The sequence below is a fragment of the Prorops nasuta genome, unplaced genomic scaffold (genome assembly GCF_024137725.1).
Source record: "Prorops nasuta isolate Cenicafe-Biocafe unplaced genomic scaffold, Cenicafe_Pnas_1.2 PNAS00010, whole genome shotgun sequence".
In the NCBI taxonomy this organism is placed as follows: domain Eukaryota; kingdom Metazoa; phylum Arthropoda; class Insecta; order Hymenoptera; family Bethylidae; genus Prorops; species Prorops nasuta.
In genome coordinates, this window is record NW_027116807.1 from 7,024,639 (window position 1) to 7,043,466 (window position 18,828).

The following is an 18,828-nucleotide window of genomic DNA, read 5'->3' on the forward strand; positions in this document are numbered from 1 at the left end:
TTGGAAATGAGAAAATTAAATTAAATTACTTCAAAGTGTCTGTTGATTTATCGTTAAAAATATTTAATTAAATTTGGAGAACAAAGTAATTTTAAAATTTTTAAATGTAGTGACTTTAATTTTAACTAAGCTTTTTTTTATTTCTTATAATAAGAAAATATCCACGACCACGAGGGAATTTATTTTAAAACGTAGTACACCAATGAGTGGGAGGATGATCTGCGCGCGACACACACTTTCTCCCTCCACCAGTCTCTACTTTCCACTTCTACAAACAGGGATCCACCCTAGACTAGAAAAACCAACCCCACTTTTTCCAGTCTCCAACTTCACGTCGAAACGTTCGCACTGGTGGTATATCATCCTTTTCATCTGACAGCTGACATTCATCCAGTTTATTTTCAGTAATGAATATTAAAAATTGAAATTAATAATTGTGCAGGTGGAACTAAATAAAAGAGTATACTTAAAAATTTCGAAAGCTAAAATTTGAAGAAAAAAGGTGTACAAGAATTTTCTAATGTACTTAAAAATATACCAGGTGTTATATTGATTGTTAACCTTGAAGTGGAGTGTTGAAGGGTATGTGCAGGTTATACTACATATGTTCATTCAGTATCATATTTTAACTAATTGTTATTTAAATCAATTTTTTAAAAATTGATAATAAAAAGTATACGTTTTCCTTTTAAATTACCCGTAAATCAGATGTACTTTTGAAATTTCATAAATAATTCCTGATTAATATTCTTGCTACTAGCATTAAATATTTGATATTTTTAATTAGCTAAATTTAACCTTGACAAAGTATAAGTGTATTTACAAAAATTATTAATCCGCTTAAATAGTTTTCAATAATCAGTGAAATTGATTGTATTGGTACAGCAGGGCTAACTTTTGGTAATTAAAAGGTAAGCGCCTAATATAATCCAACCCTCGTTACATTGATGAGAAGGATCGTTGAAGAGAGCCCAAGCCACCCCTTACCTGTGATGTCATATTGCTAACGCTAAGACACCCCACTATGACCTCCCAAGCCTATTCAATTGCATGGATTAGAGGGTTATAGTGGGGGGCCTGAGTGTTTGCAATATGGCATCACAAGTGTACAATAGGGTTGTTTTGGCGACTCACCTGTCGAGCACCATTTCATTCAATTAAATTGGAATCTCGTAAAGCTAATTTGACAGAAGGCAAACACTTGGGTTTACCATGTAAAGAATTTATTTAAAAATTACTTGTGTGCATATTTGATACACAAATAATAATGTATATTTGAGCGATGTCACAATTAATTTTCTGTAGAAATTCCTTGTCACTTTAACCCTTGCTATCCTTTATACGCATGTACCATAACTGATAAATACCCAGCAGCAGTTTTCACAATCTGAAAATAAAACCTTAAATTAACACACATACACACATGTTAAAATAATAATAATAATATTTGTATACAATTGAGATACTTACTTTAGAAAAAGTTTGCATAGATAACACATTAAATTTCCCTGCTGTCATTTGAAGAGGTCTCCTAGTTCGAAAGATGATAAACATCAACATTTTAATATTGCTTGTTGACAGCTGTTGCCAATTGGACTCGAAAACAGCATTTCTCATTTCAGCACTCTAAAAAATGAAATATGATATCATTACCACACATTTAAATTTATATTATTATATGTATATTTTAATAAATAATTTACCGAATTAGTAAGAAGTTCACCCATATAACAATAAAAATAAACAAACGACGTAACGTAAATGACGTAAGTCACCAGAAAACTCATCTCATTCACAGGAAAACTATTAGATTTAAAAATTTCCTAAAAATGAAGAAAAACGATGAATCTGGATCGCTTCTCTATACACAAATACAAAAACTCACTTTAAAAGCCAAAAATCCTTGAAAGCAAATGAGAAGAGTGGAAACTAGAACTTGAAGAAGAAGGTAAGAGTTGAATGAATCTTCCATTGTCTTAGCGAGACTTGAAAAACGAAAAATTATATAGGAATTTACTGCAATGAAGTTCGATAAGCAAACAAAATAAATGATCAGCTTGATCTTAACTAGTTTAAATGCTCGTGCTTCCTCACGATGACCCCAATGACCTTCCCAAACCTTTCGGGATTCTGTTGATTTTTCAATGAATTGACCATTCGCGTGAGGGCTCTGCGTAAGATTTGGAACTGAGCGCAAAGGTGAAAAACTAGCATAAAAACAAAACAATCTACCCCAGCATAGCAAATCCCTAAACAATAAGCTCCTACTATTTGCCCGAAGCAAACCAACTGATAATAAGGCGTGACCTTCATGATCGAGGGAAACCACGATTGAAAGACGAAGCACCGTTCCAGTCCATTGATTTCCGCCAAAACTACCCAGAAGAGTCGTTGAAACACTTTTATTGAGACTGTTCCTTGCGCGAGTAAAGCGGTAACGATTGAAATTCTACCAGAAGTATTTGCGTTCTTCGTTAGTATCTCCTTCTCCTTCTTGTCCTTCAAATTTGTCCAATCCTTCACGTAAGATTTGATAGCCTCATCCAGCACTTGAAATATAAACAAAAATTGTTATTTTAATAAGAAATGAATTTCGAAATAAATATGTGGTACAGCCATGTTAGATTTGTTGCTTTTTCAGACGATATTTATAATTAATTACTCCTTTTAAATGTGTATTTCTATTAAAAAGTGTGTTCAGATAAAACGAATCAGACCATGGAGATAAAATGCTATTTAACTTCGTAACTAGAAGAGATAGCAATTTTTGCTATAAGAACTTTCTGAAGCGTCTTTTGATTTGCTTTTAAAAAGTTCTTATAGCAAAAATTGCTATCTCTGCTAGTTACCAAGTTAAACAGAATTTATGTCCATGGTCTGATTCATTTAATTTGAAAAATCCCGTATAACAGAGTGTCCCACGAACGATGACCGTGTCAATACCATCGGATAGGGTGCAAAATTCTAAGCAATAAAATTCTAAAACCCGTTTGGCTAGCACTCTTGGTTAAAAAGTTATTTGTAATTAAAGATTATCGATTATAATAGCCTTTCTTAACGGGAATCCGTATACCGACATTACAGGGCAAAAACTGTTTCGCATGCAGCGTCGTCATTTGTTGACGGATTGTAAAGTTATTACAGGTTTTTGGAAATGCCAGAAGCTTATCTACTAAATTGCGTTATGAAAATTAACCAAAAATGAAAAAAAAAATTTTTTTAAACAAATACATTAACATTATTGAGAAACAACAAATAAATCGCAAAATCCCCCAACGTACTTTATTAGATAATGTTCTTACGTTTCTCCAAAAAGTCCACAAAAATGCAAATCTGTCAACAAATGACGACACTGCATGCGAAACAGTTTTTACCCTGTAATGTCGGTATACGGATTCCCGTTAAAGAGGAAGATAATTTGGTCGGATTATAAGGCCAAAAATGCTAAGATTCTGTGAATTAAAATACTAAAAAAAAACACAAAGCCAAACATCCACTTGAGCCTAAGAAGTGGTTGGACCGATCTGCAGCAGTTTCGAGTGCAAGCGCCATAAAAACAATCAAAACATAACACTTTCGAGAAAAGCTATAAGTTTGAAACTTCTGCAATTTTCATTTAACAAATTAATAATAATTATTTTTGAATTGTACGTATTCTTCGGATGAAAATGAGTCCAAACTTAACATAATTATGACTATTTTTAGCGATACTATTCATTAATACTCTCTAGAATTGACGTAATTATGTTGCGTTTGAACTCATTTTCATCGTAAAAATACACACAATTCAAAAATATAAATAATTAATTTTTTAAACGAAAGTTGCAAAAATTTAAATCTTAGCTTCTAGCTTTACTCGAAAGCGTTTATGTTTTGATTGTTTTTATGGTGCTTGCACTCGAAACTGCCGATCGGCCTTCAATCGCTTCATAAGCTCAAAGTGGATGTTTGACTTTGTATTTTTCTTAGTATTTTAATTCACAGAATCTTAGCATTTTTAGTCTTATAATGCGACCAAAACAATCTTCCTCTTTAAGAGAAAGGCTATTATAATCGAGAATCTTTAATTACAAATAACTTTTTAACCAAGAGTGCTAGCCAAACGGTTTTTAGAATTTTTTGCTTAGAATTTCGTGCCCTACCCAATGGTATTGACATGGTCATCGTTCGTGGGACACCCTGTATATGTAAGGGAACATGAGGCAAGAAATTAAGTCAATTAAGTTTTTTGAAAAAGGGGGAATCAATTGAATCAACACTAAATTTTAACATTTATAAATGTTATTAATAAATGATAATATATACACTGCCGGTCAAAAGTTTAAGACCACTTGAGAAATTTGGCTGCAAAACAGTTGCTTCTTTAAACGTGCATAGCTTGATAATGAAGAAAGATAAAAGAAAATTCGAAACACCATTGGAAAGGTGATGAAATTCTGCATACGATGGAATTAGATTCATTTCATAGAAGCTGATAATTACAGAATTGTAATTAAATAAAAATGCTGCTAAATTAAAAAATTTTAATTTTTCGTTATGTCAATTCAACATGCTGCAGCACTTGTAATAATTATGGTAACTATGTGAAACTTTGGCGAGATAAAGCTCAAAGTTTTAGCTTTAATTTGAGCCATCAAACGTAACGATATTCATCGTATTTCCTTATTTTCATAACGTTTTTCTGAGTAATGTCGAGAAAAATTTTAGACCGAAAAACAACTGCCCAAGCATTTAAGACAATTTCAGATCGAAGAATCCGTCGGTATTAACGACTTATTCTACTTATTCCATATTGCACTTTTATTCAATTAAAAGAAATATGATAATTGTAAAGCTTCGAATTAATAAAATAGATTTGGTTAATTATTACTCTACATTTTTTGATTTAATTTAAAATTGAATAGTGCTTTGTGTTAATTGAATAAAAGTGCAATATGGAATAAGTAGAATAAGTCGTTAATATATATACCGACGGATTCTTCGATCTGAAATTGTCTTAAATGCTTGGGCAGTTGTTTTTCGGTCTAAAATTTTTCTCGACATTACTCAGAAAAACGTTATGAAAATAAGGAAATACGATGAATATCGTTACGTTTGATGGCTCAAATTAAAGCTAAAACTTTGAGCTTTATCTCACCAAAGTTTCACATAGTTACCATAATTATTACAAGTGCTGCAGCAGGTTGAATTGACATAACGAAAAATTAAAATTTTTTAATTTAGCAGCATTTTTATTTAATTACAATTCTGTAATTATCAGCTTCTATGAAATGAATCTAATTCCATCGTATGCAGAATTTCATCACCTTTCCAATGGTGTTTCGAATTTTCTTTTATCTTTCTTCATTATCAAGCTATGCACGTTTAAAGAAGCAACTGTTTTGCAGCCAAATTTCTCAAGTGGTCTTAAACTTTTGACCGGCAGTGTACATATATACACTACCGATCAAAAGTTTAAGACCACTTGAAAAATTTGGCTGAAAAACAGTTGCTTCTTTAGCCGCGCATAGCTTGATAACGCGAAGAAAGATACAAGAAAATTGAAAACAGCATTGGAAAGGTGACTAAATTCCGCATACGATGGAATTAGATTCATATACGAGAAGCTTATAATTACAGAGTTGCAATTAAATAATAATATTTCGTTATGTCAATTCAACCTGTTGCAGCGCTTGTAATAATTATGGTAACTATGTGAAACTTTGGTGACATAAAGCTCAAAGTTTTAGCTTTAATTTGAGCCATCAAACATAACGATATTCATTGTATTTCCTTATTTTCATAACGTTTTTCTTAGTGATGTCGAGAAAAATTTTTCACCGAAAAACAACTGCCCAAGCATTTAAGACAATTTCAGATCGAAGAATTCGTCGATATTAACGACTTATTCTACTTATTCCATATTGCGCTTTTATTCAATTAACACAAAGCACCGTTCATTTTTAAATTAAATCAATAAATGTAGAGTAATGATTAACCAAATCTATTTTATTAATTCGAAGATTTACAATTATCATATTTCTTTTAATTGAATAAAATTGCAATATGAAACAAGTAGAATAAGTCGTTTAATATACCGACGGATTCTTTGATCTGAAATTGTTTCAAATGCTTGGGCAGTTGTTTTTCGGTGAAAAATTTTTCTCGACATCACTAAGAAAAACGTTATGAAAATAAGGAAATACAATGAATATCGTTATGTTTGATGGCTCAAATTAAAGCTAAAACTTTGAGCTTTATGTCACCAAAGTTTCACATAGTTACCATAATTATTACAAGCGCTGCAACAGGTTGAATTGACATAACGAAATATTATTATTTAATTGCAACTCTGTAATTATAAGCTTCTCGTATATGAATCTAATTCCATCGTATGCGGAATTTAGTCACCTTTCCAATGCTGTTTTCAATTTTCTTGTATCTTTCTTCGCGTTATCAAGCTATGCGCGGCTAAAGAAGCAACTGTTTTTCAGCCAAATTTTTCAAGTGGTCTTAAACTTTTGACCGGTAGTGTATATACCAGACAAGTGTATATTTTGCGTTTTAATTAATACATTATATTGATCAATACATAGAAATCATTAATAATTAATTATTAATACCCTGTTTTGTCCCATGTTCTCCACTACTTTCCTGCACTCGAGTTTTCTGTTGCAAAAGTTACAATTCTAACGTTATATTGACATGTCATGACATACCTTTCCCATTGGATTTCATAATGAAAAATTTCATGCAAGTGAGAAGAGCTGCTAAATTTGCAATCGTCAAGTTTTCTGTAATTAGCACCAGATTGTTGTAGACTATGAAGAGGTTGACTGTTTGGGGAATTGATATTAAAAAAATAATAAAAGCCAGAGGAACAAGGTAACGATAACGTAAAAACGGGAAATCCACTTCCAATTTATGTTGTTCTGGCCATAGACCCATTATCAGCAAGCCTTTTCGTACATATTTCGAAGAAATATTGTCGAACATCTCAAAGCATTCGATCGTTAACTAAGTCCTAACTCGATAAAATTTCGAACAGTTGTGATAATCAAGGAGGAAATTTTCTTGGGTTTCATTTTCTTTGCTGGAATCTGCGCATGCCCGAGCACCATAAAAGATTTACAAATGAAAAAGCTAAGGGATCTAAGAGCTCTGTGACCACTGCGTCTCTTTAATAATTTAATGAGATAATTGATTATCCGATGACAATAAGGAAACGATCTGACTGACTAACTTTTTTTCCCTTCCACGAAGAGACGCTCTTTAACAGGATTCTTCTTATAGGAGAATATTAAACGAAGCAGTGTAGTGAAGCGTAACAGTTCGAAATGCTTTTCAACGGAGGGTGAAGCATCGTGAATCATTGACAGGTGGAAACTTTGCAATTTTCGAAGGGAAAAAAGTTTTTCAGGAGGGATTCAGCAGATGACCGGAAATGTACTGAGCATTCAACGAGTTTTTATGCTTGACTCAATGATAGTGCTCGCTCGACTCTCGTCACGCGATGAGTTACCAACATTTCGAAGATTTCGCGAAGAACTAAAGATGTTGATATAGGAATTTAAATTGAATTTTCTAAGCAGAGGAATACAAACTTTTTCATCAGGATAATTATTTTATAATTGAAATCTTGAAGGAAAGACCTGTTGACTAAATTGAAAGAAAAGTTCCGTTGAAGTGCTCTTGGTGTTTTGTTCTAATTAATATTTTTTCATCGTGAAGACAAAGGTATAATTACAACTTTTGAGCTGTTATAAACAAGGCCAATTGTTTTATGAAATAGGAAACTATGAGTGTATATGTTCTTTGCACGAGTCTTTCACCCTCTTCCTCTTTCCATTAATTTCCCCTTTTAATACACTTTTTACTTCCGCTAATTCACCCTAGTTTCTACTTTTTTTCCTTCGTACTGACACGTGTCTAAGAATAATAGAATATTTGTTTTAACCCCTAACTACTTACGTGCTAATTTACCTATTTAATTACATATATGCTATTCGTCACATTACAATAAAATATGGTTATAATTATTACCATTTTTTAATTATTTATTTTAAAATATTGTTTGTAATATTTTATATCTCCTACCAGGTTTTTAAAATATAACAAACTGCGGTGAGTAACTGAAAAGTGGAATAATGCGGTAAGTAAAAATTCAGGGATGTTATTTAATTTTTAAACAACAAATCTAAAAGCTGGGTATGTTTTATCGCAACACTGATAGTTAAAGGTTAAAAAAAAATATAAAATAACTTTAAAGTGGATCTGTCGAATTACGAATAAATTTAAAGATATTGATCAAATTTTAGGAAAAGAATGTTTGAACCGTAATTTTGTGAAATCTGTTTTGAAGCTGTAAGATCATCAACCAAATCACTAAGAAGAAAAAGTTTGAAAATGGTGATTTTTAACCCTTTTCGGACGACAATACTAATTACTCCCTGGTAAATGGTGAACCTCTCGTTCGTTAAAGGTTAACATCCTATATAGCAGAAAAAAATTTAAAGACATCTTTTAGACGTCTTTTACTCTATTGGATGACTAAAAGATATCTATAGGTAAACTTTCAGTCAAGTGTGTTGTACGTAGGGTTGCCAACGTATACTTTCAATTGAAATATTAAAAGACATATCGGAAAATAATAAAACAGTTTTGGTTTATATTATGATAAATGCATATGTATTTAATAAAATAATAATAATAATAAACGATATAAAAAACGAAACATATGAGTATACATATAAAAATTTTTAAAAATGATTAAAAACAGAATAAATTATTAAACTATAAAAACTATTTTTTCGATAGATTTTTAAATTTATATTTATTTTGTTTTTTTGCTTCTTTCAAAAAACTTGAATTATCCTTATGGGCGTCAAAAGAAGAACAGCAATTTTCTGTTAAATTGAAAAATACAAATAATTCGTTTTTTATCAAATCAATTCCACATCTATTTCGTTCCTCACTCCATTTCAAATTTACAACGCTACCCATACAGCACACTTGACTAAACGTTGTCTTATAGACTTCTTTTAGTCATCCAATTGACTAAAAGACACCTAAAAGTTGTCTTAAAGCTACTAGGTGCTCTATGGGTAAACACTCTTTCAGGGAATGCAGATGAAGCAGGAATACTAAACAAAAAGAACATATTTTAAATAAATTAGGAAAATGAGATTCTTCCTTTTTAAAAATAAAATTCCATTTGTCGCTCGAATGAGATTTAGGATAACTTTCATTGTTCACAATAACATTAAAATTATTTAGTAATAGACACATTTCGTCGAACAATGAATCCATGTTTAATTGGAGCTTTTCCTGTAAATTGAGTTTCTCAATTATTTGAGTCAAATCGTCAAATGATGGACTTTTTTTTCTAGCGATAAGCAGAATACGAGAGAAAGCCTGTTGTCATTTTCAAATTGAAACCATTTTATTAAATAAGCAATTGAATTTTCTATAAAATTTAAAAAGTCATTTTTTAAATCTTTTTCACTTTCAGATAACTTCTCGCTTTTTAATTTTTTATTAGTCTCATGACCAAAAAATAATTGTTTTTTTCTTTCAATTAATTGATTTTTAAAATCTGCCATAATACAGAATATTTCACACACCGTTGTTTTATTATTCTCAATCTTGTTTATTGTTTTCTCAAAAATATCTGAAATGTTGTGTATAAATAACAAATAAATTTCTACTTTTAACGAAATTTCACTAGATTCTGGATCAATTCTGAGAGCACTTAATAGTTGTTTAGAGCATACCGCTCCTGAAGTTTTAAAATATAAGCATAAACCTTTCCAATTTTGCAATAAACGCTCATTACAAGGCCGCATTGAAAGCCATCTAGTAACTACATGACGTAGAAGTTCTTTATATGTGCTTTCAACAAATTCACAAAATTCTTGAAGCTCTTCTCGACGTTTTGCGGAAGTAGCAAAATGAGCATATATTTTTAAAACTATTTTCAATGTCTAAATCTAAGTTAGCCTAAGAGTGTTTAAAGCAATTATGAAGAATATGTGCATGACAGTTACCCTTTAAAATATTATTATTTACCTTTAGAAGATTTGTAAACAAGGAATGGTTTTTACCAAAATTTGCATTCGTGTTATCGGCGTTTAATGACGATATTTGTAAAAATGATAAGCCTAAAGACAAGAGAGATTTTTCAGCTGCTTGAAACATTCCATCGGCAGATTCATCAGGATTTTCAAAAAAATCAATTATTTTATTGGTAAGCCCATCCTGCGGGGAAAAGTATTGCACACTTATAGGAAATAGGTTTACATTTTTCCTATATTAGAAGCATCAATTTGAATGGATAAATATTGTTTTTTCAAATCATTTATAACTTTTTCTAAAGCTAGTAGTCCAAGAATATTAGTGAAATATGCTTGTGATTTTGTTCTACCGCAAGATAGTTTTTGCGCTATTTTCGAATCCGCGAAAATTTTAGTGCTTAGTTTAATTTGACAGTCCATTGAATTATATGATAAATTATGTTTGACTGCGTGATAAACTTCTGTAAGCTCGACACATGTAACCATTTCTTCCTCTGTAGATCCTTGTTCACAAAAAAAAATTCTATTAATTTACTAAAACATGAAGCCTGAGTACGTTTGTTATGGTTCTGACTACTTATATGTTGCCGTACTACTGATAAGCCCATAGTTCCAATAGAAAAATAATCATTGCATGCCATACATCGGACTTCATTAGGGTCCTTCCCTTCTCTTAACCAGCTAATATATTCTGGGACCTCAAGCCATGCTTTATTAAAGACACACAGTCTTTTTCTTTTTTTAAAAATATGAGCAGAGGTTCCTGGTTCATTACTATCATCTGTATCATTATCAGAATTATCGTCAGAACAATTTATACCTAGAGAATGTGCATAAAAATACTTTTATTCCATATATCTGTTCGTCTGTATTCGCTATACTAAGCAGAAAAGTACCATAGATGAGGGATAGGGAAGTAATTTAACTTATTAAATTCTAATACTAATGTCTACTATGCTAATATAATTTACGAATAAAACAAAAAACAGTTTAACCCTTCGTCTATACAAATTATTATCCAATTTGTGAAATATTAATAATATCCAATTTAAAATCAATTTATAACAGATATAAAATAATAAATAATAATAAGGCTATTCAATTTTTGTTTTAATATTAATAATATTTACTTAACTGCAACATTTTATTTATGTAGACTATTAATTTAATGAATATTGGCTTAAATAATAATTATTTTTGTAGCTATTGCATTGAAAATATAATAATAATAAAATTAGAAGAAATTAATGATTATATATTACAACATTTCTAAAATGTTGTTTCAAATTTTTGGCTTATTATTAAGATTTAACAAGAGTTAAACAATTTTTAAAGGCCAAACTATATTTCTTTAGAATTCAGGAACTATTAAGAATAATATAAAATAGTGTTAAGAAAATACACCAATACTTAGTTTAATCAACCTTTATATATTCCACATTTAATAAAACATATTATCTTCTTATAACAAAATAATTATATTATACTAGAGACCCTCCAGGCAGAGTCTGGCGGAATGGCTTCTACATTTTGATTGGTTCCGCCATAGTTAATCACATTTGAAGAGGGAGTATGTACCGTTCCGTTTCACATTTCAGCATGCTGTCCGTAGTTGTAATATATTAACTTTTCGAAATAAAATTGACCCTAGGAAATTACTTACTTCCGGCTGATTTTGATAATTTTTAAGAGAGAGTGTGAAGACAGTAGAGAATTTCTACAGTAGATTCCACCAATAGTGTACATATGCCAGGAGCGCTGAAATTTAAAACTGATTGCTATTAAATAATTGTGAATCATAACGGAAGAAAATGTTAGCATTTATAATATAGTCGATGAGAACAATGTTTCGTACGAAATTTTATTAACCGAAACCGAATATTTACAATTTTTAAAAGGTACAATTCAAACTAAAATTGTGTAATTCAGTTTGTAAATTAAAATTATATTTGTTTATTATTACTTTAATCTTTATGAAAGGTAATAGGTTTTCCAAGGAAGAATTAAAAAATTATCACATACAACACACACAGTGCACAACTGAAACTAAGGGAAATAAAATGATTGAGAATGAAAGATTAAGAGAGAAAACCGAAATAGATGAATTAGAAATGGGGTTAGACTCTGCAGAAAATGAAGAAACAAATACAGATTATGAAACAAGTAAAATCACAATTCCATGTTGTTTAAAGCTTCTAAAACTATGAAAATCGAAATTTATCTTAATATATATATATAATCAAATCCATTTTTAGATTCATGTTTATGGTCCAATGATTTAACACTTTTATTTTTAACGGTGTATGAAAATTACGAACAACTTATTTCCAAAGGGAAAATCACTCAAAAAGTAGCTTGGGAAAAAAAGGCACAAGATATTAATAAAAAAGGTTATAACATTAGAAGTAAACAATGCTCAACAAAAATGACTAGTCTAAAAAGAAAATATAAACAAGTAAAGGACTACAACCAAAAATCAGGAAACAATAGAAAAACATGGAAATTCTATAATGTAAGCATAGAACTCCTTGTATTTCACTTTACAGCGGGCATAATGTTATCTTTAAGGGGATAATGGACTGCAAAGTGCTGAAAGCATTTATTTAAAATTTAACTATATATATAATATATAATATATAATAGATGATTTTATATTTTTATTTAGTTAGTGGACAATATATTTGGGAAAAAAGCATGGGCATCTCCGTTAGCTACTTTATCATCAACAGATGATGTAGATGAAGGTTTTAATAATGTAACTACTTCTGAAAAAATAACATCACCTCCTTCGACTCAACCAGAAAAAGGTATATTTAAAATTAGGATAAAATATAATAATTATTTTTTAATTGATATTTTAAATAAGTATCTGTAGAATTATAAAAATATATTGTTAAAAATATTTTTAATCATTAATTATTTTTAATTTAAGGATCAAGGAAAAGAAAATCGGAAAGTATATTAGATAACTATTTAATGAAGAGAGAAATATCAAAGAAAGAAGAAAGATTGGAGAAAAAAAAAATGCACTAGGAGAAAATGGAAAAATTGGATATATCTAATAATTTATTAAGGCAATTATTAGATAAAATTTAGACTAACAATTAGTATAAAATGTTTTTTTTTATTAGACTTCTCTTTATATTTTATAACATATATTATTTCTGTTAAAGTCAAATTATCGAGGAAAGAAAAATGCATGAGGAGAAAAAGAAAATTCTTTTATGTCAGCTTACCTTTTATGCCATAATAAAGTTTAGGTTAAGTAAAAATTAAGCATTAAGAAAGAAATTTGTTTTTTATATTAAATATATTTATAAAGTTATAACATTACAATAAAGCAACAAGTTCTTAAATAATACATTTTATTAATATAGTATAATCGATACAATTTATATATTATAAAACCATTTGTAATGAATTAGCCACCTCATTTCGCTTTTGAATACCTTGCATACGTAATATTGTTGGAATATCATTATTTTCTTGATGTCTCTCTTGAGTGTCAATAATAATAGGTTCTACTATTAAGTCATTTTTCAAAAGACAAACATTGTGTAAAACACAACAAGCCATTATATGCTTAGGAATTAAGTCCGTTCTGGTCATTGGTAATCTATCAAGTAATGTACGAAAACGGCCTTTTAATAACCCAATACTCCTTTCGATCACCATTGTGGTTGACGATAGACAATAATTAAAATTTTTTTGTATTCTTGTCAGGTGACCATTGTCCTTAAAAGGCACTAATAAATGTTTTTGTATCATATAGGCTGCGTCACCTATTAAGTGGCCATTACAAGGAAAATTGTTTTCATCGTTACAAATGTTTTGTAACTTTGATAACCTAAACACTCTCTGATCATGAAGAGATCCTGTATTTCCAACATAACAATGAAGAAATTGCATTTTATTATCGCAAACAACCTGAAATAAGTTATATATATATATATATATATATATTATATTATACTTTATTTTTAAAATACTTCGTTTAATTAATATTTAATTATGTGTATACATATGTACTTGTAGTTGCATGGAGTGGAATCCTTTTCGATTAATGTATGACTCTGGATCACTTTTAGGAGCAGCTATCTTAATGTGGGTTCCATCTATTGCTCCCACAATGTTTGGAAAACCTTTATGCCTTTTGAAGCTTTCACTTATGATAATTATTTCTTCACGTGTAGGCCATTTAATAAATTTCGGCATGATCATTACAATTGCATCCACAATCCTTCGCACAGCTCGAATGCCAGTTGCTCTCCCTATATCAAATCTGTCACAAATTGAACTATAAAATCAAATAATATTAATTGAATAATATTTTAGAATTACAATTACTTCATGTAATATGATTAAATGTATATATATATATATATATATATATAATCACCGATATGAATCAGGTGTGGCTAATGTCCAAATCGTAACTAATAATTGTTTCTCCAAGCAAATTGAATGACGTCCTACCGCATTTTTATTTTCCAAAAATGGTGCTATTTGCTCCAAAACATAATAAAATGTATCTCTTCTCATTCTGCAATCCCACAAAAAACAGACTTCGCCTGTATAAAAAGGCGGCAAGTACATAAACCATTTAGCATAAATAATATAGTAAAATTATCCAATTAAAAAAAGTAGTGAAATCCAAATATTAGGCAAGTGTATTTTTCACCTTAGCAAAAGTTAAATTTTTGAAAAAAAAGGAACAACAAAGTTACTTGCCGGGCCCGTAATGTCCATGCACAGTGAGAAATAGAATCGCTGTATTTCGGCTAACTTCACTCTGTATTTTAACATGACATTTGCTATACTACGCTATAGCTGAATCTCACACACGATTCAATTTCCCACTGTGCATGGACATTACGGGCCCGGCAAGTAACTTTGTTGTTCCTTTTTTTTCAAAAATTTAACTTTTGCTAAGGTGAAAAAATAAACTTGCCTAATATTTGGATTTCACTACTTTTTTTAATTGGATAATTTTACTATATTATTTATGCTAAATGGTTTATGTACTTGCCGCCTTTTTATACAGGCGAAGTCTGTTTTTTGTGGGATTTCATAACGTTTTGTAAGAGTATAATATTTAAAAAATTAAATAATTCTTTTAATTTTTCTACAGAATTTAAAGAAAATTTCCATACTTCTCGTTTTTTGAAACAGCAGAGCTTAACTAATAAAATAATATATATTAATATTGAAAAAATATCACAGTCAACGCATTGAGTTTATTGATATTTGTAATGCATTCTGCATAAATGAACTTCATAATTAATGCCCCGGCTACTTGTTTAATGTTTTCAGTTTCACTATAATAAAAGTTTGATTAAATTTTTCATAATCAATAAACATACTTTCAACATATAAAAATAATTAAGTAAAATGTATGTTTTAATTAATTTACATTTTCTGTTTATCAACATTTGACTTTTACCACCATCTGACCTTGCCAGACTTCACTAGTTTCATCAACTACTTGAGTTGATACTGGGGCAAGACTAGACAAGCAATTCGCAAAGCTTTGAATAAGCTACAATCAAGCATATATTCAAAGCTGACTATGTCGTTTTGCATACCACGTTTCTTTTTAGCACCAGTTACTATCACATTTATGCTGCTAATTCTTGACAAAGGTGATATAGGAGATATATTAGCGAGTCGTCCTTATAACATTTCCTGTGCCAGAGTCCTCAAATGTTCGTTTCGCTAATTTCTATACACTGTTGAAACTGGTCGGATTTCTGGTGCTGCAAAATGGAGTAGAAACCATTAATTTTTGGACTGACTTTCAATTGAGAGTAACCGTGCATTTTTTCATCCATACCAACGACTAGTATACTGCCTTTGGCCTAGAATACTAGCATAGGTAACAGAGGAAAACTATCAACAGTTATTAACTCAATATTACAGAATTTCATCCAATGAATCTCATCCTTAAATTATGGCTGAGCAATGGATGACGATTATCTGAATATTGGCTTATTCTTACTTTGCCAATCTTTCAATGCTTTCATCCTTGCCTGTTTCAAATACCAGAATGCAGGAATGAAAAGCCCAATGTTTGATTCAACTCCAATAGTCAGTATGTGAGCGAACCTTCTTCCTTGGTTTTCTAATTCAATTGTACCAAATGTATTTAAGTCAAAGCACAAGTATTACTATTTGCTATAATAAACTTGCACAGTGACTGTAAAATACTAAATGATAACACTATGCGTAAGCCTGAAATCAAATTCATCATTTAACAATCTTAATCTTCAAAGAAAATAAATATTTGAAGGAACATGAAACATCTCAGTTACTTACCAGTATTTGATTTTGCCCCACCTCCATTTTCTTTATTGCTTGTTGACCTAACTTCTGTAATATTTGGTTATCTTCGCATCTTTTGTAAACATCTACTATCGTATAATTTGTTCAAATCCAAATACTGGTCAACTTGTATTTTACGTAAATAAAGATTTTTTGGAATGTTTCATATCTTTCAAATTAGCATTGCCATAATTTAATCTGAAATATTTGTTTATATATATATGATATAACCTATCGGATAATTACAATCAATATCAGTTTAAAGAAAACAAAAAGCAAAACATGCATTTGATTAATGATTTCAATACCTGAAAGTTTAGCATATGATTATTAAGTACCTTAACAATTTCTTTCAATTAATATCCTCCTGATAATGACCGATGCACATTACTGTTGAAAGTATATTTCTCATTGGCACAGACTTGTAAATATTAATTTTATTTAATCCAGTCAGCTCTATCCTCATCAATGAATATGAAAATATTCTGTCTTAATTTATCTGCAAAAAGAAATACCACAAAGTACCACAAAGTATATACTACATCCTGTATTGTAAAATATAATATTATACTTATCTAATTCGCGAATCCTTCAGTCACTGTTAATTGAATTATTTGTGATTGTAGAAATTAACAGATGCAATATCGCAACACGATGAATAACCTCACTGCATTAAAATAAAAATAACCTCACATTACAATTTACACAGTTCAATATAGTCGCCGAATTGACAGTTCACAACCATACATAGTTTGATCGTTGAGTATATTATGTTGGAAGCGTTGTGAAAATGACGTCATTTTTCTTAGCGACCAACTTCAGCCCGAGACATACACTCTGGCTGGAGAAGAAGAAGATGACGGAAAGAAATTAAATTCGTTATATATATAGCTAACAGATTATGAGATCTCTGGATTGCGTGAACCAATTTTGATGTTTATGGGCTCAAATAAAAGCTTGTTCTAATCCATTTTAAGAAAAGCTTTACTGAAATCATGACAGTGTTTCATTTACGGAAAAAAATCGATTTAAACATTGAGACGGCCAATCTTGCTGTATAAGATACAGTAGTGCCTGGACGGCGGTATAGACACGTCTATACCTACTTTTATGTACTTGCCGTCGAGACACTACCGTGTCTCTTGATATTAAAGCAGTATTGAGAAATATGAAGCTTGATATATAAATACTATTGAAAAATATTTAATAATTACCTAAAATGTGTTTTAAAATTTGAATCCGACAAAACCGATACCACTTTTTCCATGTAATTCTCAGTTCTTGATAGTTTATGTAGTGGGCCACGTTTTTTTCGAACTTCCATTATTTCTATTAATTCGTCATCAGTCTCACTATCGTCATTATCCGTATCAAATAATACTTAATTTATATTATTCATTATAGTGGAGACGATCAAAGAAATATTACCCTCCATTTTCTTACATGTTTGCTGTTATGCCTTGTAAATAGCATTCCGAAATTATTAAATGATGTCTAAATATTTTCACTTAAAATGATTTTGGAACTCTTAAAATCAGCGAAAACAGTGACAGCACAATCAGTAATACCAGCCAATTTCGGAACACAGCCATTATACTAGTGTCATTTCTATAGTTATGTAGCATGCTTCCACTGCGTCACTATTACGGGAAGAAGAAGGAAAACTGAAGTTTTAGCGGCAGTACCAACAGTTACATAAATCCCTAGCTAGTACTACCAACCTATATATAGAAATTTACTATATTTTCACAAATAGTATGAGAATTTTCAAATTAAATTATCTCCCCTATCTTTATTGCCAGTCTATATTATTACATTACTCTATTTACTTACCGCTAAAATAAAGATCAAAATTTGTCATTTTTCCTCGATGGAAGCTCCTGGAGAAATGACTTGTCTCTAAACTTAACTTTACCAATATAGCTTGCTTTCCTTCCTTGCTAAATTCGATTCTATGTATTTGTTAACATCTCAGAATTTGGTGTTTATATTTTTACATCAAACGACGCGCCAGCAACTGAAGCGTCGTTTCGTGTACTGCCGTTATACCGCATCCATTGTAATTCCACCTTCACATTTACGGCACTAATCTAACGTTAAAGAAAACCGCTAAGCTAACAGTTAAATTCCGAGATTTTCAGCATTTGCAAATTCACAATGATCCGGAAAATGACAGAAACTAACATTAATGAATTGGGGTCAAAGAATTTTGTTTAAATGCTTTTTAAATAAATTTTTCATTTATTTAGAATAACTTAGATGCAAGATTGGTGCATGAGGCACTTTGCCATTCTAAGCTTAGAAATTTAAAGATAATTTTACCAAAAATTGTTACTATTAACAAGGATTTACATTTTAATTAATGAAGATAAATTAAAGAGTTACAGATGTTATCTTATTTTCAAAAAAACATCATTTAAATTGCATTCGTTTAAAAATAAATTTGAATTGGTTA

At 30.2% G+C, this 18,828-nt stretch overlaps 2 protein-coding genes across 2 annotated transcripts; one reads left to right on the top strand and one right to left on the bottom strand.

The window, feature by feature from the left end:
* Positions 1-1,280: 1,280 nt before the first annotated feature.
* Positions 1,281-7,000, bottom strand: LOC136776685 (odorant receptor 9a-like). The gene is made up of 6 exons (XM_066732425.1): positions 6,699-7,000; positions 2,069-2,549; positions 1,886-1,985; positions 1,704-1,823; positions 1,471-1,626; positions 1,281-1,387 (listed from the first exon to the last, which is right to left on the bottom strand). Exons 1-6 carry the CDS (start codon positions 6,973-6,975, stop codon positions 1,331-1,333), a joined length of 1,191 nt encoding a protein of 396 aa, XP_066588522.1. The 5' UTR covers positions 6,976-7,000; the 3' UTR covers positions 1,281-1,330.
* A 5,112-nt stretch (positions 7,001-12,112) lies between these two features.
* LOC136777127 (uncharacterized) lies at positions 12,113-13,085 on the top strand. The gene is made up of 4 exons (XM_066733199.1): positions 12,113-12,215; positions 12,308-12,564; positions 12,718-12,859; positions 12,985-13,085. The coding sequence occupies exons 1-4, from the start codon at positions 12,113-12,115 to the stop codon at positions 13,083-13,085; spliced, it is 603 nt and encodes a 200-aa protein (XP_066589296.1).
* Positions 13,086-18,828: the final 5,743 nt, after the last annotated feature.